The sequence below is a fragment of the Vanessa cardui genome, chromosome 23 (assembly GCF_905220365.1).
Source record: "Vanessa cardui chromosome 23, ilVanCard2.1, whole genome shotgun sequence".
Taxonomy (NCBI): Eukaryota; Metazoa; Arthropoda; class Insecta; order Lepidoptera; family Nymphalidae; genus Vanessa; species Vanessa cardui.
Window position 1 is genome coordinate 5,428,678 of NC_061145.1, and position 26,565 is coordinate 5,455,242.

Consider the following 26,565-nt stretch of genomic DNA (forward strand, 5'->3'; position numbering starts at 1 on the left):
TTAGTTGACTAAAGATTTTGCTTCATACAAAATTTGAACGAGTTCATTCAGACAAACAGACAAACAGCCAAAAAAATTTCTCTCATTTATAACATGAATATAATTAGTTTATTTAAATTTTATTACATTATAGTCTTATTAGTTTTAAAAGTCCATAATATCATAAAAAATATAAACAATAGAGCCTTATTTGAAAACTTTAAATAAATAATATGTTTCCTAGTCTCAGCTGACAATATCAAATATTAAGTGAGAAGAAGTTTCAGTGTCTGTCATTATAGAGGACAAATATCTGAACAATACGAAGGTCAATTCCCTCAATGTCTTCAAAAATGGCATAATAATCCGATTCGATCAACATATTTTTTTTTTTAAAATACTAATAGAGCTGAGATGGCCCAGTGAGCTGAGATGGCCCAGTGGTTAGAAAGCGTGCATCTTAACCGATGATTGCGGGTTCAAACCTGACTAGGTTACCACTATATAGGCACCACTATATATATGTGCTTTATTTGTGTTTATAATTAATCTCGTGCTCGGCGGTGAAGGAAAACATCGTGAGGTAACCTGCACGAAATTCTGCCACATGTGCATTCCACCAAACCGCGTTGGAACAGCGTCGTGGAATATGTTCCAAACCCTATCCTTAATGGAAGAGGAAGCCTTATCTTAGTTATTGGAAATGTACAGGCTGTTACTTTACTTTAGTTTACTTTAATACTAATAATATCCGAATATTTTACATCATGATCCATTTCACAGATGATGATATTACCCGTAAACCATTGCGCTATAAACTCTTCTATATGACACATTTTGTTATGTTGATACAAATCATGGGATCGCAGAAATATTAACCAACCGGGCCGTTACCGAGATTACCCTGTTAGAAAAACCCAGTAGAGCAACGACTTCCAATATTAAACCAATGTTTATATTATATTCAAGTAGCTTATATATGTATATAAACCTAAAAATATTTTGCTTATGATAGCCCCGTATACGAATCGTAATTCCTAAGTTATGTTTTTGTTATTGTTACAAGGTCTGTTACGAGTTAATGCGTCAGCTTACTTGATTACGTCATATTTAAGTTTATACTCTAAAGTGGAATGACTTTTATATCAACGTAATATGAGAGAATATAAACGGTCCAAGCGTTTATAATATTAAGTATACAATAAAACCGACTCTTATGGATACAATCTAAATGAATATAAAAGTTCTAAATTCTATTATCCTGTTCAAAATCCATATACCAGAAAGAGCAAAATTCAAAGCATAATATATTTCTAGTAAGATACAAATTAGATGTAGCATCGGAAAATGCAATGGAATGAAAATAAAACCGATTGGTGCCGATTTACACAACCAATAGAAATAGCTCCCTATCGCGCCATTCGACGCTATTCGTCGCTATAGATTCACACGTCAGAGAAAGCAAGTGCATGTACATCGATGCGTCAAATTGACGATTATATTAGGTCATATGATATTACAAGTTATTACGTTTGTGCAAAAATCATATTCGCGTGAGAAATAAACATTGATAATTTGGGATAGCGTACTTAATTCGGATGTGATCGGTTTTACGAATTTTGCCGATGCAACATCTAAGTTGTGTCGTACTATACATAATTCGTTATGTAAAATATACTTAGCACTTGAATTGTTAATATGCAAAACGGAATCAAAATATATATCATATCGATTGCGATTAAGAAGATGTGAGTTTGGATGTTTTAGAATTGGGCAAGCTGAAAAGCGGCGATGAACATTGTTTTATATGTATTTGTATGCAATAGGTATACGAGAACAGACCTTCCGTCAAACTTAAGTAGCGAAGTTCAAAGGGAAGGTTCCAATCGAGCACGTAAGCGTCTTAACTAACCGGGCGTTGAAGCACCTATTCACCAGAAAAAAACAAATGAAGAACAGTTGGCAACAAGTCGATCTATCTCCCTACTCATTTTCTTAATAATTTGTCGTTTTTCCGCTGAGTGATTTTCAACAGATGGAACTAAAACATGAAAGACAGTGAGTGCTTCAACATTTTATCCTGATACTAGATGTACGTGTTAATATAATTACTATACAATAATTATACATTGTAAACATTATAATAACAATTCAAAAACAGAGCAGTCATACCCGTATTAGTTGGCGTTATTAGTCATCAAACAATTGCCGGGCGTAATTATCTCTTATTACAAATACGATAAAGGTGATTTTAATTATATACCATTAGAAGTAACGCCTCAAATTGACCTCGACATTGCGTACTCAGATAGAATCCAATACTTCTAAATCAGATGTTATCACGAAACATGAATCATATCATTAACAGAGTTTATATTCGGGCATTGCTAGCAGCTAGACAATAGTGCAAAATAGAACCAAAATCTAAAGCTTAACGATATCGCTATCTCTTTCTTACCCCACACAAAAGAACATTGAGGAAAGAGTCTTAATTTAGTAGTACCAAAAAGTTTTTAATGACATAAACAGTAAAAGTACTTTGTCTAATTAAAAAACGTAAATATCAACGTGCTTTGTAGAGTGCCGAAATGAAGCATAAACTTTCATGACAATAATTTATTATTTCGTTTTCATCTAGCGAAGTTTGCAAGAAACAAATAGTATTGACAATTTTTTAATTGCGTCAATATTTCAAACGAAATAATTTACCGGTGGTTAATTTGATCACATTTCATTCATAGGTTATGTTATTACAACTAAATGACCAAAAAAGCAACTACTAACTTTCTCGCCTATTTTTCTCGATGTAATCTACTAAAGGGAATTTATACTAACCATCGATAAAATCAGCATATTTTGATAGGATTAACAATATAATTATTACATTCCGGACTTAACCTGTAAATAATAATTAAAATAGTAGCTGCACAAATCAAAGCTCCTAGTAACGGTAGCTGGAATACCAGCTCCATTTAATTTTAATTCCAACTTGCTACTATAAAAATGAACCAGCTCTCCTCTCAGTAGAGGCAATAATACGAGATGTTAAACAACTTAATTCTATACCACTGCATTTTACTATGTATCTACCGTTAAACGACAATTTATCATTACACATGTGTACTATTTAAACAAGAGTAAACAAGAACGCTGCAAAGTACTTTTATAATTACTAGCTTTACGCAAAAGTAACGCCAATTTTGTGATAAGTTTTAAAATTACACATACAGCTATAAATAATGTTATACATGTACAGTCACAGTAAGAAAGCCTTCGCCAGTTTTCAAATTCATTCATTTATCATGTCTTAAATTCTTAGTACCTTTTGAATCTAAACATCCAATCATTGCGACGCAACATGTCATTCTCGATCGGTAAAGCAGGTTATCGCTCAAACTGAGCACACGAAAATAGATCTTAAGGTGACGAACCTTTTCTTACCCCGACTGTACATAATATAACGTTTTCAATGTAGAGGTTTGCCATTTTAATGAAAGTAATTGTTGACATAGAATTCAAATAAGCTCTCTATAAATAAGAGGAGAAATTATATTCACATCGAAAAATAATTCAAGTTAATAATTCACTACGTTTATTACGTTCATAGCTCTTATGATCCTGAAACTAAAATATAATAGATATCAAAAGGTATTCAATTTGAAACGTATACGAAAATTAAAAGGTATTAAGAACACTTTACAATATAAGCATTACTACATTATTGACCTCTCGTAATCGATTAAACAACTATACATAAATTAATGTTTCCAGTAAAGGATATCTTCATTTATGTATTTATACGAGGCTAGAAAAGTCGTAAGTACCAAATATACAGACTAAACATTTATATTATAATAAAAAATTAGTATGGTTAACATGATCGCTCCATACCTATATCATATTTCGCTAACTTTCGTAAAAAAAACAGTCCATGCTATGGCTTCAGCGTACAATGACCTCATAATTAAGGGCTACGTCTCCATGACGGTTCAAGGTGCTCCAGGCACGAACATAATGATGTAAATAAGGTCAAAACACTCGTTTTGTTATACAAAAAAAAGAAAAAAATATTCGTTGCTTTATAGCCATATTTAATTCCATCTAGCGAAACGCTCACTCCCTATAAATTGTATTATTTTGTTTTAATTTCAGAGAAGGTGGTTCTATCTTGATCATTTACCAATTACCTTCTTTTATCATTTACCTATTACCTCATTTATATGTGAAACCGAAGAAATTTAGAAGACCTGATATATAAAGTTCTATTTTAGTTTGAGTTAAATAATTTGATCGTGATAGAATATATTTTAACTACAAATTATTATATAAAAATATTTTCAAATAATGTATGCTAATATTATAAATGCAAAAGTATCTCGGTCTGTTTCTTTTTTATGGGCAAACCACTGAACCGATTTTGATGAAATTTCATATTAAAGGTGCTTGAACTTCACGCTGGCACAGCCTACTGCCTAACACCTGATGACAAATGCCTACAAAGCGAACGAAACCGCGGGCGAAAGCTAGGCCTTAATAATATCCTGTCTCACTACACGACTCTCATAGCGGTTTATAATAATATATAACCGTCATTAATTGTTCGGAAAATTATTAACATAACGTAAACCAAAGACCGTAAAAGCGGCAAACATTCTTACTAAAATACCAAGCGCGCATGACTTTATAAAATAACTCTAAAATGTTGATTTTGTTGTACACTAATAATATACAGAGTATGCTTTTGAACAAAATATTTTCTCTGTACAAACTAGATTAGTTAGAAAGAGAATAGTTGTTACTCATTGTACAGTATATTCTACCGCCAAATAGCAATTTCTTGTGTTATTTGTAAGCAAGTATAGGTATAGACACAAGGAGTATGAGATTTATTTTCTCACGGTTTATGGCGAATTGACGACTTAAAAGTAAGGTATTATTATTATTACTCAGTGGTACCAACCCATGAGATGGCCCAGTGGTTAGAAAGCGTTCATCTTAACCGATGATTGCGGGTTCAAACCCAGGCAAGCACCACGATATATATGTGCTTAATTTGTGTTTATAATTCATCTCGTGCTTGGCGGTGAAGGAAAACATTATGAGGAAAACTGCATGTGTCTAATTTCATTGAAATTCTGCCACATGTGCATTTCACCAACCCGCATTGGAACAGCGTGGTGGAATATGTTCCAAACCCTCTCCGTAATCTGAGAGGAGGCCATTACCCCAGGAGTGGGAAATTTACAGGCTGTTACTATACTTTTACTTTACTACCAACCCATGAAATGGCTAGCTCATTTGCCCGCGTGCCAACATATATCATAACAATGATATATATGGAAAGGTTGTTGATAACAACATAGATTATTTTCAAATAACAATCATGTACTGTATCTTCTGATAACAGAGGATATAAATAGGATTTTCATTGTATCTACGTACATTGTAATTTAGATTTTATATTTGATTTATTAATTATTATTAGATTTTAAGATATTCCTTTAAATTTTTTGCAATTTATTCGCTATTGATTTCATTTGCATTTTTCATACATATCTGTTTCTAGTACTAAAGAAGTACGATTGTTTTGTCAACGTTTTACTAAGTTTAATTGATACTGTCAGCAATTTGCGTCAATACATATTATTTGTGAAGGGAAACAAGGAGAGCTGTTTTTGGTACTTATTTGTATAAAAGGGTTACACAAAATAAATAATTATTATATTTTATATACAAAGATACATAACCGCGTTCTCCTATTACTTATAATACCTAAATATGTTCTCGTGTGTTCGATTGAGACAGTTTATAGTTCACATTTCATCATGTTATCTAACACGACAACGAGAATCAAATAATTTAACGTCAGTGATTGATTGCTCAAACAAATGCTACTTATGTAAACTGTATGTTAGTAACATTCAAAGCAATATGTTGCAGTTGTTTAAGCTTATTTATTTGGCATTAAATGCCGTTAAAATACAAGCATACTATTTGTAGTTAGCAAATAAACAACATTGATAGAGAATTCACATATCGTTTGAACGAGTTCATGAATAAAAAATATGACATTCATTTCGGATTCATGAAATATTCGGCGAAATTTAAACGTCGAATAACAGTGGACAAGTATTTACACATAATCATCTATTATTAGAAAAAATATTTACATATCTATATATGACAAGAAGTACATATTACGTACAGTCGGAGTAGGAAAACTTTTGTCACTTTTCAAATTCATTCCTTTATCAAGTCTTAAACTTTTAATACTTTTTGAAAGTAAACTGATAACTGTATATAAAATTAAACTTACACAGTATGATAACTCGGTTCAAAATAGTGTAACATATTTGACTCCTTCAATTTTTAAATCACATGAAATCTTTTTAATTGCGTAATTAGTCATTCCGTATTGAAATTAGATGTGATATCTTCTACTGAATTGTCAAAAAATGTCTGTCAGTGTCATATATGCTTGATCGGTAAAGCAGATTATCGTTCATACTGAGCACACGAACATAGATCTTAAGGTGACGAACCTTTTCTTACCACGACTGTACATTCAATTAATTAAACAACAAGTATCAAAATAATAAAATAGCATTTCAAATGACTGTAAGAACTAAATACACCAGCTGTACACACAAACTAAATAACATCGAGTTTTTATAGATCTCGGTCACCCTCTGCTATTAGACTAATGGACCAACTCAATCAGCGATACACAGTGCGACACAAACGTTTTGTGTACATGTGGTCAATTCACAAAGAGCACACGGGAGCGTCACGTGCACAGATGGAATACACTTTATAAACACACAATGCATAATAATCGTGTGACAATTTATTCGACGACATTCAAGGCGCGATGCACAACGCTATCTCCACAGACTACGAAATGCTTGGAATATTTATTAGCACTGAGATACCATTGTTAACTAAAAACAAAATAAAATAATTTATCGTACGAAACCTTAAAAATAATCTTTTATTCAATTCATGCTATAAAGTTAAAGATTTAAAATGTCCCACAGTTGAGGTAAAAATTAAGAATTCTTCTTCCTTTGCAGTAGAAGGTATGGACCTAAATCCACCACGTTGGCAAAAAACACGTGGCAGAATTTCACTGAAACAATACACAAACCGGTTTCCTCACGATATTTTCCTTCACTATCAAGTATGAGATGAATTATTAACACAAATAAAGCACATGAAAGTTCATTCTTGCTTGCTTGGTAACCCAAGGAATCAGCGGTTAAGATCGTGCATCTCTTAAAAATATTAAAGTCAAAAATAAACAATCTAACATATAATGTCAATGTTTCATTGGTTCAATTTCAATACTCGTAACATCCAAAAATACCAACTTCTTTACAAACTCTCATCCCAAATTTGATGTCCTCAGATATCTGTCACTAAACACATGAAACATAGTAGTACATTCTTCGTATATACATACATATGTATACAGACAAGTAACACCTTTAGTAAGTACCTGTACTAGCACAGTAACTACTGGCAGATAGATATTATATTTCTTAATAATAAACTTAAAACGTACTCTTGTAGGTAATACAGACTTACAGAAAATAAAATTAACTAATGAGCCAATTTTAATTACTATAATAATACTGCACATTGATTATAATTACTGGTAAAACTGGTTTCTTAGCCTGCACTACTACACGTTTTTACGTATATACTGAAATGTTATACTTAATTATTTAAAAAGAATTAAATAGAACATTTTATATACCAAAGCCGCAATCGTGTCCAAACCTTTGTAGAATTGTAAGCATTCCTATGCATTAAAACTACTCTACTACTAACAAGCTAAAATCATTATTATTCAATAGTATGATTACTAAGTACTTGAGTATGATTATATATTCCGATATAAATAAATTACGTTATATATTGCTCAGTGAAACATAGTATTACATTCTTAGGTATTGGCACGGACTTAAGACATTTTTATAGTACATATACCTGCGTAAAATCACAAGATTGGACACCGAATTGAGTTTTTTATCAGTGAATTTTGAGTGCATTTATATCATATCTATTATTTTCGTATTCAGATTTTTATATGTCACAGGTACACGGCAATGATTTGATATACGTATAGATCGTTTAATCAAAACATGTATAATGTTAATTTAATTTAACTGATATTACTTTGTATTTATAAATGCTGAAAAAGAGTCACTGCTGATTTTCTTGCCGGTTTTTCTCAGTAGATTCTGGCATTCCGAACCGGTGGTAGTTTCAATTAATATAGTTAATTAAATGTCGATTTTAAAGTGCTTGTAAAAGCCTACTTAAATAAAGTATATTTTGATTTTGCCTCCACGACTTCATACCGTCGGGTAGTATAGGTGCTAATTTTCAAATTATTTGTTTTGAACAAATATAAATAAAAGTATAATCGTAAATATTTTTACGTAATTATTACTATTATTCAATAATCATTACAAGCATTTTTTTAATCGTGTTCGTATTATTATCTTTATATAAGATCTATTTACAATTTTTACACAATACTCAATTTTCCAATGCTTCTGGAAAGAATACAGCTCATCTATTCATCACCGTTAAGGCTTGTCACGATGTCGTTGGCCTTTGCGGCAGATTCATTTGTTTGAAGTTTTCGATCACAAACCATCTGACATGCAACACATCTATCTAGCCCAGTTCCACGTTAACAGTACTATTTTCAGCGTAAATTATAATATTAATACAATATTACTTATATCCTACCTACTAATCAATCTAATATAATTGTACAATAAATAATTTTAAAAAAAATTTATGACAAAGGTAAAAAATACTATTCCAAAAATTCATGAGTATTCCTTTGTGTTTGTGGTCACGCGTTAACTAATAATTGTATTCCAAGAAAACATTGTAAGGTACTGGTGTGTATTCACACTTTATTCAATATTTAGGAACATTTTCAACTAGAGCAATAGAATAATTTAACTCTCGTGATAAGATAATAACATGGTATTTTAAGTATAATGATACATTGAGTCATCGCTATATATAAATAAAAAAGCGACATTTGCGCAGTTGTAAAAAGTAATACCAACGTTAAAAAAACGTATGGTTACTTAATATTTTTTACTCTGTCCACACCATTAACTTTGACCTTTAGAGACAATTTAAATCTACCTTTAAGGATTTCTTTTCGATTCGAATTTGATGAAATCGTAAGTGTTTACGTATTATGTTATTACGCGTTGGAGAAACTCGTTCAGTGTCGACATCATTATTTGTTCTCAAGATAAAGCGAAATAAACATTTACACACACATGTACACATTACACACACTGGAACTCCAAATTTAAGAATTATAAAGTTTATGCTACTTAATTAAAAAGCTACTACAAATTTGATTAATGCACATATTTATATGTGTCAGACATGTCTATTTTTATTAAATAGCATTATATCGAACTAATCAACAGACGAGACTGATATTTGGCAGTGTAATACAATCAACAATGAGTAATTGATTCTATTGTTATTCAGCAGCACTATACTATGTTTTTAACTGTTGTTCGTAGGTCTAGTGGCTAGCTTATAACACTGCAGAGCCTTAGGTCCCGAGTTCAAACCTCGAGTCGAGCCATTCAAAAGTTAATTGATATTACTTATACATAGTATAGTGGTGTCGTTTTGATTTTTACTATTAAGTATCTTTTACAGAATACAGGCATGGTTTTGATAGATAAATCAAAATAAATATTAAGGATATAGGTTTTTTATACCTTAAAGCGTCTATCTACCTAAAACAATGTACAAGTCACAGACAAAAATGAGTCTAATTTTTTATAAATTCCTTATAAACTCTATATTTAAAACTCAAATTTAAGTAAAACGCTTACATTACACTTGACCTTGTGATAATAGTTTCACAAGTATATTCAATAGTATAGTTTCATTATACTTGAATGGATATTTGTCCGTTTCGATTTTATATTAAATTCACGACTTTGGTCACGGAAGTCAGAAACTAGCCAACTGCGTAAGATATACAATATATACATATATATAGTTCTGTAGTTATATACATATAGTGCAAACGCAGGTGAACTCTCCAAAGTCATAATCCATATGACGACAATCCAACACGGCCGCAGATATAATTTTAATTGGTAGTACCACCCACTCAAAACACATTCTACCGCATACAGCACCATTTATGAATGAGTGTTTGGAAGGGTGAATGAGCCATACAGACATAACATCTTAGTTCCCAATGCTGGTGGCGTATTGGCGATATTAGAAATTATTAATATTCTTTACTGCTGTCAAAGTTACGAGCGGTGGTAACCAATTACTATCAAGTTGTCAATTTTGTTCGTCAGCCTGTCCATACAATATAAACGTATTAACATGCTTCCTGAATCACGAGATTGTAAACAAAACCGAATTCCAAACTTTTATGAATATTTAAATGACTTAATAATTTTACATATAATGTTTGAAGTCGTATATCATTGAGACGATTACTAATACATACAATTGTATTAGTGAAATTGTAATACATATGACTTTTGCAACACCCCTGCGACAGCTATACAGTCCAAATACGTGACGATATGATCTTCAATCTGTGCTAATTATTATGTAAGTCTAATCCAATAGTCTTTTGTTTACGAACCAATATTTAATATAAAATTTATACGCTATCTATATTTAATACGATACAAATAAAATACTGTGAATATACTTATCGTAATATACAGTGAGGAGAAAGATCGACACTGTAAGTACAGATCAAATTTCCAACTAATTGGAGAACCTTCTAATTGATTCTGTTATCCAGGCGATATAAGCTTATAAAACTTTTATTGACTAGTCAACAAAAATATATGTCTTTTTTTTGTCAATACCATCTTTACACATTTTGGTTTTAATTTTCAGTTCGAAGCTCTCTCTTTCTCTCGTGTATGTCTGTAGCTCGTGTGACGTAACACACCAACATTAAAATGACTCCAATAAGCCAAAGCTACACTTGTACTAACTCCAATTACAACAAGCATCGCAATAATTTCATTCACCAACGCATATGTAGGGCCGTAGCTTTCTAGTACTACGTCAGAGTTACGTTTCCTTGAATGCAGCACAATCGTGACCATATCGCTTTCAATTCAACATTGATTACGAGACTCGAACACAATACAACTACAGTAATCATAAACATTAACTTTAAATGTCAGAAATAAGACAACTGTTGAGATTGTTGACAGTGCTAAGAACACTTGAATCGTAACCAAAGGTTGTGGGTTCGAACTGGGTAATCACCACAGAAAACAACTGCATCAACAAGCGCCGGATAAATGAAATATTCTACAACACGTATATCTACGAAAGCATATTGGAGAAGCGTGTTTTATATTTATAACCTTATCCACAAAATACAAGAAAACCTTAGCCCAGCAATTATTTCAAGTTAATAATTTATCATTCAATGATAATTCCAATGTAAGAACATCCGACCATGTTCTTAATTATTTAAAAGTTGTATTTAATCATCAACGAATATATAATTACTATTATCTTACGTCGCTTGGCGAAGGAAGTAATAACCCTAAGTACTTCATTCATCCGGATTTGCACACGCGTAATTACGACATTCTGCTTCCCGCAAGATTATCGCCAATTCAAATTTTATTAATTGAATTATGAACAAATGATGGGCTGAGATGGCCCAGTGGTTAGAACGCGTGCATCTTAACCGATGATTTCGGGTTTAAACCCAGACAAGCATCACTATACACAGTGCAACCTCGATGTAACAAATCGGATGGGAACAAGTAAATATACGTTATATCAAGTAATTCGCAGAACTGAGGTTTGTGATGTTGAGTTATAGAGAAAAAAATAGTTTTATTCACCAATAACCAATAGTTTTATTACCAATAGTTTTATTACGTACTCATCTTGATATAACGAACATATATGCATTTTCTATTTAAAAAAAACAATCAGATAGGTGACAAAATATTTTTCTTTCTTAATCAAAATTAAATGCAGTAAAATCCGTAAAAGGAACATATCTTGGTAATAACTTTATATTAAGGTTATGGATTGACAATATTCGTTAATTAGAGGCCTTTTCTTCATAGTTGAAAATTCGTTATAAAGAGATTATTCGCAGAAAATGTTCGTAATGTAAAGGTATATTTTAGATTAACTCTTATGGACAACTCAAGGGGATTATGAAAAATTTGATAAATCGAGGAAGTCGTTACATTGAGGTATGTTATATTAAGGTTGCACTGTATATGAGCTTGATTTGTGTTTATAATTCATCTCGTGTTTGACGGTGAAGGAAAACATCGTGAGGAAACCTGCATGTGTCTAATATCATAGAAATTATGCCACATTCGCCGCATTCCACCAACACGCGTTGGAACAGCGTTGTGAATATGTTTCAAACCCTGTCTTTAATAGGAATGGAGGCCTTCACCCAGCAGTAGGAAATTTACGGGCTGTTACTTTACTTTACTTTTTTACTTTAACAAATAAATCTTAAATGGGCAACAAATATATTAGCCTTAAGCAGTTACTAAAGAAAAGAAACGCTAGCTAGCTGCGTTTTCTACGTCTTAATAAGTAATTATTAGTTAAATAGTAGTAGTTTGTCAAGATTAATCGCTTGTAAATTATAAGTAAGTAGTAGGTAGTAACTAAGTAGTCTGAGATCAATTACAAAAATTATTTAACGAGATTGCTGAAACAAAAAAAACACTCCTATATACAAATGTAATAACGCTACTACTTTATTCGTATTTACCTAAAAATAGAATAGTTTCAACCCACACGAAATTATATTAGACAAGGTCTTTATACCAAGTATGACGTAATGAATACATCACAGACAGACATAATATTATCTAATACATGCTATAAAACTGTAATGCGACCTTGTCTGTACTTTATTCATACTTTCATATCAATCTATAGGGCATTTTCAGTACAAAAATCATTCAATCGTGTTTGTATATTTGATTGTCAAAATAACTTTTTTAAAAAACGAACATGTAATAATTTGAAACGTTTGTTTTATGGCCAACGATAAACATGCACACGATTTGAGTCGGACTCACGCACTTCAGAGATTTCATTAAAGGTTAAAAAAATATAATTAATTATTTACAGATTATACATATTTGTTTATGATAAAGCTTAATGGACGAGCAAATAGGCCAACTCGTGGTAAGTAGCCGCCACGAACATGGACAATGGCGCAGTAAGAAATAATAACTATTTCTTACATGGCCAACGCACAACCAACCTTGGAAACTCAGATGTTATGTACCTTGTGCCTGTACTGGCAGTGATATTGAAGATTTTTTTAAAATAAATATATAAATAAATATTGGACAACATCACCTACATTACTCTAGTACCCAATGTAAGAAGATTAAGCACTTGTGTTGTGGAAAATCAGAACAAACGACGGTACCACAAACACCCAGACCCAAGACAACATAAGAAAACTAATGAATTTTCTACATCGACTCGGCCTAAAATCGAACCCGGGACCTCAGAGTAGCGTTCCTGTGATAACCGGTGTACACACTACTCGACCACGGAGATCGTCTTATGAATTTCTTACGAGTTAGGCTACATTTTAAACGTCATAACAATCAACGTATTCAAACCAACATATCTATTTACAAACCAATTAATCAAAGACATAAATAACATCGATTTATAATTGTCAATAACGACAATAAAGTATTTGCGTAATTTTAATCGCAGACGTATTTGTATCTTAAGCCCGTCCGCACTTATTTCACTTTTGATCCTAAAAACTGCTTCTGCTTGTTACTAACTTCACTTCAGCCAACTGCCATTGCTACTATACTAACATGTTCCATTAGAAATGTACACAACCAGTGCCGTATAAAGAACGACCTTACCATGTTCATATCACTGACAGACAACATAAATACGTAATACATACAACGTAGTGCCTAAACCGGTGTGTATAACGAGTTGAAATTTTGCACAAGAATTCCTTATAGAACATTTGTAAACATTTTTTTATTATTATTAATATTAGTTAATCAGCTAAGAACGTAGATTTCGGTTCAAAGTATTTATAGAAAGTCGTCATTTATGAAAGTAAGGATAAATACAAATTCAAACTCAAAATGCTTTATTCAATATAGAAGTATTACACTTTCTTATTGATGGTCAATTGAAACAGTACCACCGGTTCGGAAAAGAGAATACCCTGACCTGAGAAGAACAGGCGAAAGAAACTCAGCGTTTTTTTTTGCCTCATGTATTATATAAACAATACAGATGTCTAAAGCATTTTTGAAAATTCATTAAGAGGATGAAAATTAGGACGAAAATCTTAATGGAGGTTCGTATTTTTTATAGATTCATTGAGATTCCGAATAACGTTTCCGTATGCATAGTAACCAATAAGTAAGCTAACCGCAGTGAGACAATCTGTTTAGCAATTATTATACTTGATTTATAAATAACAAGACTTGTATTCGCATTACTCATAAATAACAATTTTGATACGGTTATTATATCTTCCATTACATAGAGATAAGAACGCGAAAACAATGAAATATATTTTATATGCACCATATTTACCTTACCGGAATTAGAATAGATGTTATCTTGGTACAGTGGAAATTATAATCAAAGTTGTTTCTATTTATAAACTAACTAGCGACCCGACCCGGCTTCACACGGGTGCAATGCTGATACTTAATATAGTAGAGAATGTTTGACTAACTAACAGTGTTTCTTTACTATGTTATCTACGAATTATATAAAATAAACCTTCTTCTCGAATCACTCTATGTGTTAAAAAAAAACCTTATCTATTAAGCATAATACGTAGGGACAGATAGCGGTAAGCGACTTTGTTTTATACTGTGTAATTCATTAATTGTAGAAGCAATACATTGAAGGAAACAAATGATTTTTATTAACTTACCCTCCAGTTAAAGATATTTAGAAACATATATACTAAAATGTTATTAAATAATTTCACCTTTTATAACCTATGAGAGAAACTTTTTAAAACCTAAAAAGTACAGTACTGTAAGTAAACTCAGAACGTCATCGCATTTAATTAATACATTATTACCGTGACATAAACTGAGAGTATCGTTGGTTTATACGTGGTTTGCGGCACTGTACTTAGGCAGGAGTCCTACACACAACCAAACAACAACATACAGAAATACCTCTTTACTGCTAATCTGGAGAATTGGAGGAAACAAACGATTTTTATTAACCTACCCTCCAGTTAAAGATATTTAGAAACATATATACTAAAATGTTATTAAATAATTTCACCTTTTATAACCTATGAGAGAAACTTTTTAAAACCTAAAAAGTACAGTACTGTAAGTAAACTCAGAACGTCATCGCATTTAATTAATATATTATTACCGTGACATAAACTGAGAGTATCGTTGGTTTATACGTGGTTTGCGGCACTGTACTTAGGCAGGAGTCCTAGACACAACCAACCAACAACATACAGAAATACCTCTTTACTGCTAATCTGGAGAATTTGAATGTTGGAATAGAGATATATAATGTATAACTATTCTGTCCTTTTATATATCTTAAAAACGAATTCACCTCGATTATATTCTAGATAGGTTACGGAAATTAAATTGACGTTGTATTTACGACTATCAGCTGTCTCAAACGACATTTGCTAAATAATTAGCTCATTTGGCACAACTATGAAATAATTCAAATTAAGGAATAATATGATTTCTATTTATATATGTATAGAAAGTCAAAGACAACAGCCAGACAGACGATAAGGATTGCAGAGAAATCACTTTTATATTACCGATTGCAAATTATTGTTTTATGTACCTAATCGATATCTATGTTCGATTATCGATTTTTCTGTTAACGAATAAACAATTCGATGACTTGTAAGTCTACCTTTATTATTATAGAATACAATGCACTATTCAATATATATTTTCGATACGTTAATATTCGAGCAATTATATTATTATAATTAAATGGAAATCCTACAGATAAGAATCTTCAAAAAAATACAATTAATCTTGATAATTTCCAGCAGATATATTAAGAAACCGACCCAACAAACCAAGGGCACATGCTTAAATTAACGCAAGCAGCACTGATTGTTCAATATACATATGTTTCCAATTCATCTCGTGCTTGAAACGATCGTGACAAATGTATATGTGTCAAAATTTACACAAGAGGAGATAAGCGTATTATGTTAATACATAATTGTGTTATTTTAACTTTATTTACTTGAGTAAGTAAAACATAACTAAAATTTTATTGATAAGTTGGGTTGCGACGGGCTTCCCCGCATAAAATACCATAACAAAGTTTTCGTTCATTTGTTTTTTCCTTACTTTATATTGAATGAATTGTTTTACATATTATTTACAAAAAACGGGTTCGATGTACTCGGTGACATTGTGACGTCAGAGAATGTCAACGGATTTTATGGTGTTAATATTTGACAACGATCTAAAGCGGAATGACTTTATGTGGTGTTTAATTAAACGCTGATTTCCTCCGAATATGAATCAACAAAAGGCAGATTAAGCCCAAGGAACGTTATAGTAAAATAACAAAAGCGAATACATAATTTAAAGCGTGATTTAAAGATTGATAATAACGGGGTGTATGTATAATATTACAGTTTTCTGTTACTTTTCTTTTTTTTTATGGTATAGGTTGGCGGACGAGCTTACGGCCACCTGATGGTAACCATCACCCATAGACAATAAAGCTGTAAGAAATATTAACTATTCCTTACATCGTCAATGTGCCACCACCCATGGGAACTAAGATGATATGTCCCTTGTGCCTGTAGTTACACTGGCTCACTCACCCTTCAAACCGGAACACAACAATACTGAGTACTGTTATTTGGCGGTAGAATATCTGGTGAGTGGGTGGTAACTACCCAGACGGGCTTGCACAAAACCCTACCACCAAGTAAAAATGTATTACGATATAAATGTTTTACGTACCCACACACATAGTAGATCAGATCAGAAAAAAATAATGAAAAGTTATGAGTAGTAAAAACAAAAAAAAAACGTAACTTGAAACAGTTCTATGTACTCACCTAAGTTCAAAGGCTTTTATTTCAGCGATGAAATCATAGCATTGTTATATGACACAAAGTATATTATTAATAAAACGTCATGACCTCTAAGTATAATATGTTATCGTACGTAATATCGGTCCTTTAACGTCGTTACTGATAAATCACGATTTAAAACAACAAACACGTACTACGAATACGTGTTCGCGATTGAACTTTTATAATCGACGAATTCAATCTACATTTTCTTATCTATTGTACAAAGAATTAAATAAAATAAGTAAACAATCATAGTAATTTACACACAACTGGTGATATTGCATCCGAAAGGGCTTAAGATGCAAGTGAGCCACGGGATGTTATGTTGTAACTCTATGCCTTAGGAACTATTATTGCTAAAAGAACAAGTACCATATAATACCTTACAGTCGTCGTAATACGTTTTCAACCAAGAGAATAAGATATCATGTCCCTTTTGCCTGTAATTACTGGCTCATTTGCCCTTCACAAATATCTACACATGTAAATATAATAACCCTTTGCGTTGTATACGCAAAGGTTACGTACTAGAAGAAATATTTTTTTAAAGACCTCTATCGCGTGTTCGTTCATAATTTAAATTGTATTTTATTTCTCTTTATGAGGACATGCAAACACGATTCACATTATACTTCAATTTATATGAACTTATATTTAGATTTATGTACGGCAACCGATCCATAATCACTAATAAATTCTCATTTATTAGACAATTTTTTTTATCAATAAAAAATGACAACAACATTTACTAAATTAATACCAGGAGATGCGGCGGCATTTCGAAATGTCATGTACATAAACGTATAATACAAACCATACTATTCTTAATGCGTAAGTATGACTCTCTTTTACACCCAGTAAGTAATCGAACCGAATTTAATAAAATGTAGCATGTTTGAACTCCAAGAAAGCAAATGAGCGAATATTTTTATAACTAACACTTGACAACCAATCCCTAAAATGTAAGCGAAGCCGCGAGCGACACCTTATATTTTATATTTGTTATTGTGCCCTTGTTGTTCGTATTATTTATAAATTATTAATAAAAAATAGTTCACAATTCTTTAGCGCAAATATGTTGTCATCGATATTTAATCGTATTCATACATATTAAATATTTAAATATTATGTTAAATTAAAATATTTGCAAAACACCTAAATAGTTTTAATGAATGGCAATAATTCGCGAAACATTTGGCAGTACGACCGAGTTTCACCCGCTATTGGGAAAGCGGTAAAAAAAGTGAAAGTGTGCGAGCGAGATGGGATGAGGCTCACGACATCTGCCAAACAAGGACAGTCTGACCTCAAGCAACAGCGTCACATAAACGTTATTTTTAGATAAACATTTGATGTTTATTCAGTTTATAATAATCAAAACAATGATATAAAAGTTTAAGAAAGTAATTAAATAATAATTAAGAAATGTTTAAACAAAAATCGAATAAGGGTTACATGTAAGTACATCTTCCGACGAACGGGAATAAAGTTTAATGGGGTATAACCTACTTTTGATGATGACAACACCAGCTTATGCCTACTGACCAACATGTGTCATGGACGCCAAACTCAACATAGACTAGTCAATAATGCAATGTCATCAAGGTGCATCAGGCACCTATAATACTCAAATAGCATGACACCTAGAACCAGTAGCAAGATTGAAGCTTTTTCTTTGACATAGAAGTGTGCCACTAATTTTATAACACATGTTCTAAGCTTTAGGAATCTCATATAAAAAAAAATACTAATCAATTTTATACACACACCAAAACAATCTGTCATGAATTATAATAATAATTGCAATAATTATTGAGAATATTATCTGTCTATTTGTGTTTCAATTAAAACCACAGATGCACAGATGATTGCTAGTCAATAGGATCATTGATTATTCATTATACTGAACATAAATATCTTCTTTTAAAGCTTCGATTTTTATAGTCATTCATATCAAATGTTATCCATTTATTTTCATTTGGACAAATCACATGTCAAACCCGTTCATAATAATACTGTATATAAATAAATACTATAAAATTTTAAGTGTTCAAAGCATTCTAATTTAATTAAATATAAGACGTAAAATATTTTTTCAAGCATTCCGCTTAAGGCTCATAGCACATATCTACTGAACTACACATACCAAAAACTTTTTAAGAAAATTATAAATAAAACAATCCTCCATTATGAAAATATCAATTAGTTTATATATTAACTACATTTCATTAAGGTTTTTTATTATAATTAAAATCACTTTGTAATTAGTAGATAAGCAATGTGATAAAAATTCCGTATCAGTTTGAGTCTAATATCATCAACATTATTATCATTTAAAACCCAACAACTAATTAAACAATCATACAAAAAATATTTGTTGGTACATTAAATGTTTTGAATAATTGTTTGAATAAAAATGTGTCAAATGATTCCTTAAACTAGTAATTTATTAAACAGTTATCTAACGACAACTTAAAATTGAAACTACGCATTCATGACTAATAAATCTGTACACATAATAAAGTTTACTGTATAAAAATAATAGTATATAATTATGCATCTACTAGAAGTGAGAACTGGGTGCAAAACTGTACTTTCAATACAATACTGATTGATACAATAGTACTATCTCTTTCTAATCTATAGGATCGAAAAGGATAGCAAGACTTTTAGTTCTATAGAGTAGTTCTCTAGTTTATTGTTATGTATCATAATGTCATACATCTAGAGAATTTGTTGTTAAATTCAAGTTGAAGCACTAAATTAACCTTAAGTCAAATGACAGCTTATACTCTATTCCAACTGTAAGATAAAGAAATACAAAATAAACAAGATTTGACAGGAATTTGAAGCAATATAATTGGTGGAGAGCCTAATAAATCTATGATATTCACTATGGATTTCGTTTTGGTTGATGGAACTGTGTTTTGAACATCAACAAAACTATATCAGTAATAAAATTAAAATGGATATCATTACTTAAGTGTCATAGTATTGAATTATAAATAAAGATATATTATACAAAACTATTAGTAACGCATGAGTTATAAGAAGATTGCATGAAATATGTAAACTAAAAGTTATCATCTATTCCTTTTTCCATTGGTTAAGGCATCCTTACTTTACGAATTACATTTAAAGATATTATTTCACTTCCAATGTTCAACAGTAATATGTACTAATAAAATGATATATTAAAAACACCAGCAGCTGTTTAATTATAACAAGTAAACATAAAACCAGTTTCAACATGTTATGGTATGTTAAAATTATTATATACATAATATGTTAATGTGTTACTAAATATAAACACAGACATAAGCGGACATGGCAATTCATGTTATAATGAAATTAGTAACAAAACACAACACTTGGTAAGTAAGTGTTTCTTTAGTATTTTAAATGTAGCACAACATTTATAGTTATTGTATGTAAGTAATAAGAGTAATATGGTACTTATTAACTGTGTTACATTGCACCTAAGTGTTAAAATAGCTGATATATATGTATGTATTAAATTTGTATAAAAATGATTTCAAAATTATATGAAATTATATCTTTATCTATTAAGTAGTTGTTTCAGACATGCGACTCTATGTTTATATTAAAAAATAAATATTTCTTCTAATTTTATTTAAGTTTATTTAATTCACTAATAACACACCCCGGCTTGCATTGGTTTACATTGGTACTTATAACAAATAGCTTCCATGATATAGCCCTCGGGAATTGCTTTCTAACCATAAGAATTTATTTAGAAATGTATGAAATTTTACCGGTTTATATTAATAGTATAGATAATTATTAATTATTTTTAATTATCAATCTGAGACTTCACTGACTATATTATTTCAGAGGCTGCCGAATTAAGTAGAGTTAATAACAAAATCACAAAAAACTGGCCATAAAAGACTATATTTGAAAAAAAATAATATGAAGAACAGGTAATTAAAATAAATGTTAAGTCAATTGTTTACAGATTAAATAAATTTAAATTTTCCACAACAACACAATAATCAGAATTGATAATCAGATCTAATGACTAAGTAAACACAGATACAAAATCGATTGACTTTATTGTTGCAATTAATTTCTTTTTAATTTATAACATGTCTAATCTTAAATTGCAAAGAAAAAGGTGAATTACTTATATGACCTACTTAATAAATAATTATTTATTCTATATATTATTTTTTTATCAAACTTTGTTTCTTATATATATTCTATTCACCTAATTATGACAGAGAGAGCATCAAGACTTCATTGTATGATTAAGATTTTATCTAACAAAAAAAAATATTTATTTTGTTTATGATTTTTAAACCTGTACATGCCATTATAGATGAAGTTAAACTTAATCTATAATGGCTAACTCAATGAGTTTTTAAATAATTAAGTAATAAAAAAAATACTTTTTGTGAAATTACAAACTTTATGTAAGTAAGTAAGCAAGCATTCACAATAATATGTTGTATTTAATGACGTAAGTTTAATAAACGTTTCGTATTATTTAACCCTTTCTCTAATGAATATCGAAGATAAGCAATTTAAATTGCCTTGCAAAGTATGGTCGATTAAACAGTAGGTAAAAGGAAAAGAAACAATTAATGAATCACTCATAACAAAGACTTGCAATCGTAAAAATACCAACTCATCGTGTCCAGTTATTATTACTAAAAAAAAAAAAACAAATATTCCTTTAACGACTACGATTTAAAGGCCAAGCTATACAACAAATGGGTATAAGGATATTAAAACAGAACAATTGTTTTGACAGTACCTTTGGTTTGTAGAACCATTTTCTGAGAGACTCCATTGGACCAGTTTTGTATAACAGCCTCATATGAACTATTCACAACACGATCACACACATTATAAAACAGATTTAGCACCGAAAATCACCACGCAGATGCAAACACAAAAGGAATTTTGCCAATATTTACGTCAAAAAACACAAAAGACGGACATGTTTCACAAATCGCGTTCACGTTTGAGAGTGGTGAATGGAATGAACGAGCAACAGTTCCTCGACGCACGTCACGCAACTTTTCCATTCATACGTCAAACGAATGGTGAGCAATAAAATCGGATACTCGTACGACTATAACTATATCATAAAGAATGAACAAATAAGATTAAGATAGAATAACTAAATTGCACGAGGATAATTACTGATATTTTCTGCTTATTGTAAATAATATATTTGCAATTGTGTTCACTATGCTTGAAAGTAATATTTTAACTTATATTCTACCGAATTAGGTTACAAAAATATTGAAAAACAAAATCAACTTTATAGCTTAAAATAGGATCAGTAAATATTTGCTATATTAATGGAGAAGGGTAATCATTTTAATAATAATTATTTTTTTCTAATTTTATATGTTGTGAAAAGTATATTGATATATTTTATTATTAAAAAGGAAAATGTAATAAATTATTTTAATTAAAGTATGTGTCCAGGGTTATACAATACAATACGAATAAAATTGTTGCATTTCTTTACATACATTAATTTACATTAAAATCTTACCATTCTTACCATTTCAGATGCCGATGTTCTAATTATCATATTATATACCATAATGGCCGTAGGCAGACTGGGGTTTTGGTGGTTCAAACCCGGCCCGAATTTTTTTTTCTAAGTCAAGAAAAGTCGCTGTTATCGTACTATCAAAAAAATATTTTGCGCTAATCAAACAAACATAACGTGAGTATTTATTGGTTTCTTCAAAAAATTTGGCCGTCTAGCTTTTAGTCTAGATACGACAATAAATCTAAACAAAATAAATTATTTTACGCAACGACTGGAGGCAATAACAAGCACACAGTTTACATTTTATTAAGATATTTTTTTTTTAAGTCAGCATATCATGTTAGTAATTTTAGATACTAAAGAGGATAAACCTTTTACAGTATGTAAAATTTCTCGTACATTCTGTATATATTTTATTGAGAATATATATGAAGCTAGAAACCGATAGTAGGCGCTCTTTATCGAATAGTCGCCGACAACGAGAGCAGCCGAACTCCTGGAAGAATGCTTTTGTGCATCCGTTCCCTAAATGGGGCAATCGCTCAGACCCCTCTATATAGCCATCCGCCTATAGCCATCACTTCCTTGTTCTTCAAGTGGAGTCAATTATAAACTGCCAGCTTCTGCGGTACCGTCGGGGTCGTTCAGCCGGTGATCTTCTAGCTTACATTACTCACAGATGGGCGGAAGCAGTTGTGAGCAAGGGGGAGGCATTGGCGGCCAGTTTGGACATAGCGAAGGCTTTCGATTGCGTATGACACGAAGAACATATTTCGAAGTTCCCTTCCTACGGACTTCCCGGGACATTATGCAATTGGATCATTAGCTTTTTGGCAGATCAGAGCATTAGAGTCGTAAAATATGGTGCATGCTCTGATTTAAAGTTCGTCAATGCTGGTGTTCCACAAGCCTGCGTTCTATCATCCACTCTGTTTTTTGCATTTCAATGACTTGTTGCAAATCTGTAATATTCACTGCTATACAGACGAGAGCACCGTAGATACCTCATACATAGAAATACGGAACAAATTGTGTCTGAAATCGTGGCTATCGTTACCCCAATAAAGACGCAAATTGCGCGTTAACCGCTAAAAAATTACGTTTTATCGTATCTCCACGATTTTAGAACATTCCGATAACCGCCACCGCTAGTATTGGAATACTTGGCGTGGATATTTCGAGCCTCGTTCAGTTCCGCAGTCATTTGAAACGCAAAGCCAATTTGGCATAAAAAAAACCTCGATGTACTCAGCAAGGCAAGACAGTATTTCACGTCGGACCATCGCCTTAGATTATACAAGGCGCAAAGTCTGCCCCACATGTAATACTGCTCTCACTCTTGTATGGGCGCTCCTCAGTACCAGCTGCTTCCATTAGACCCTTCCGATCAAGCCCTTTCCGACCTGCTTCTACCGATTCTACCGATTTTTTCAGGGGGAAAATTAATCCCAGCTGTTGAATTTCACCTTCGGACATCTCTTCAAAAATCAAAGTGTCACCTGCACCACCTTGATGTCCGAAAATCCACAACAGTGCGTTTTTTAAGACATTTTGCGCGATTTTAAGACATTTTCTGACTCGCACAACCATTCTGTGGAACCAGCTTTCGCCGGCAGTTTCTCTGGACCGATACGACTTCGGAACCTTAAAAAATTAGCGTACTCCTGCCTTAGAGGTCAGCAACGCACCTGGAAGCCCGGTGTTGAAGACGTCTATACGCGGTAGTAATCACTTTCCATCAGGTGAGCCTCCTGCTCGTCTGCCCCCCTATAAAATAAAAGAAGTCGTCGGTTGTCTTTTAAAAAAAATTCTATATATTATGTAAAATTTTTGATGTATTTATGCTCAAGTTAAAATAAACTTGGTACTTTTTATTTCTGGAGCTCGACCCGGTGATAGGGGTGACTATTTGCAATAATTTTAACCCCCATATGCATAATCCAATATTGAAATAAATTCGTTTTCCGTCTCGCATTTTTAAATTTGGACCGATAATTATTATCTGGGGGCACGGCAGTGTCCCAGCCAAGTCTTGAGCAAAACGGGCACGGCCGTACAATCTTTTCTCGAAGCGATTCGCGGCTGTTTCGCCCCCCCCCCCCATATCTTCGAAGTGGACAAAGCTAGGAGTTTGAGTTTTCGGTGACTAATAGCAGGCATTAGAACAAGTAACATTTGCACATAATTCCAGGACGTAAGCAGCTTTTAATTTGTGCTCATTGCCAAGTCACTATAATTATAATATAAAGAAAACAGAGGCCAACCAGTGGCGGGAACAGGGTCCAAGCCACCGGTGGTCAGGGCTCCAGAGAGAGGAACTTCCTCACAATACGAGCCGTGCCGAGGAGGACTTCTGCGTCAGGCCCTTGACCCAGCTACCTCACGAGAGCCTCTTAAGGTGTTGGTCGAGGCTCTTGGCCATTAGGTCATTTGCTGAAACAACTATCGGCACAATAACTGCTGTATCCACAAAAAAAAAAACTGGCAACCAACTAATACGTCAACATGAAAAAAATGGGCTGTCATAAAATTATATAAATAAATTAATTTAAAAATATCTATAATAATCTAAAAGAGTGTAAACATATATTTATAGACCATTAATAATAAAATACAACAACAAAATCCTACAAAAATGAACAAATATACATATAATAACAATTCCACCGAAAATGAAAGTGACACTGTCAAACTAAAATAAATAATGTATAAAACCCAAGAAAAATGTTGACAAGAGCCAGATAACGAGCGCACAATTATCCATCCCCGGACCCGCCGCTCAGCTCCGCCTCGCAAACACAGGATCCCGCACAAGGAAGTAGTCTGGTCTCTGCAGCTGCGTCGAGCTCGAGCGACGAGTACTTCTCCCCGCCGACGTCGCCAACACCTGTAAGTCGAGCAGGGAGACGCCGGCCACCGACGGGCTTGGGAGCCAGAGGCCAACCGGTCTCGAACAGGGTCCCCGCTTCCGGTGGTGGTGTGCAGCGCATGCGATGGACACAATCCATTAATGAAAATGTCATGCGCGCATACTATGGGGCTACAGAGGGGGGAACTAACCTCACAGGGTACCGTGTTAGGATGCTCTCTCTGTTTCAGGCGCTTGAACCAGCTATCAACGTCTCGGCTCAACGACTGTCGGATCAGGTGCGAGTCATTCTGCGTAACAACAGGCTGAGTGACACCGTGCTTGATCGGATTCGCTCAGAAACGTGTAATAGCGGTGTAACTTCTGGCCCGTCAAAGCCCGTGGTTGAGGAACCACTTCCTGCAATACCACAGGGCCCAGAACATGATGATGAGGACGGTGGTGACATGGCTATTACAACAAGTAAGTACAGTGATCAATTGAGGAGCGCACTGGGGGATGCGATTCGGGAGTATCGTAACACTCCCGCCGAGCTTAGGCCACGGTTGCCACGTTTGCCCATGTCTAAACGGAATAGGGAAAAAATAACCTAGTGTGCACTTTGGATTCACTGCTCGCAGATTATTTTGAGAGCAGTGAAAATCTCGAGGATACGCACTCAATTCTGTTTTGTGCGGCTGTTGCAGCATGTCGTGTAGCCGGTGTTACATTTGAAGACACCGAATGAGCTACACGATCAAAGGCTGCTGCATAGGCCTGGCAGAGCAGGATTGAGGAGCGAATTAGTGAGACCAGAGTGCTCATTGGAAAACTATATTGTTTTAAGGAAGGGAATACGCGTCCACATGTAATGCGTTTCGTGGGGCGGGCGTTCTTGGGGACTGGTATCGGTCCGCAAGAGTATCCATTCCATGTGGTGGAGAGTATTGACTTCCTTAAACAAAAAGTTTATGCATGGGCAAGCCGCATTCGTCGGTACAGGCGGCGAGTGGACCGTTATTACTTGAATCGCAAATTCCAGAGCTA

At 32.8% G+C, this 26,565-nt stretch overlaps 1 protein-coding gene across 2 annotated transcripts in view; it reads right to left on the reverse strand.

Moving 5' to 3' along the window:
- Positions 1-22,153, reverse strand: part of LOC124539659 (lateral signaling target protein 2 homolog) — a 64,815-nt gene extending 42,662 nt beyond the window's left edge. For both annotated transcript variants that reach the window (XM_047116965.1, XM_047116964.1), the window contains exon 1: positions 21,915-22,153. In XM_047116965.1, the coding sequence (XP_046972921.1) occupies positions 21,915-21,977 (63 nt within the window). In that variant the 5' untranslated portion in view covers positions 21,978-22,153. The remainder of the gene's footprint in view (positions 1-21,914) is intronic.
- Positions 22,154-26,565: the final 4,412 nt, after the last annotated feature.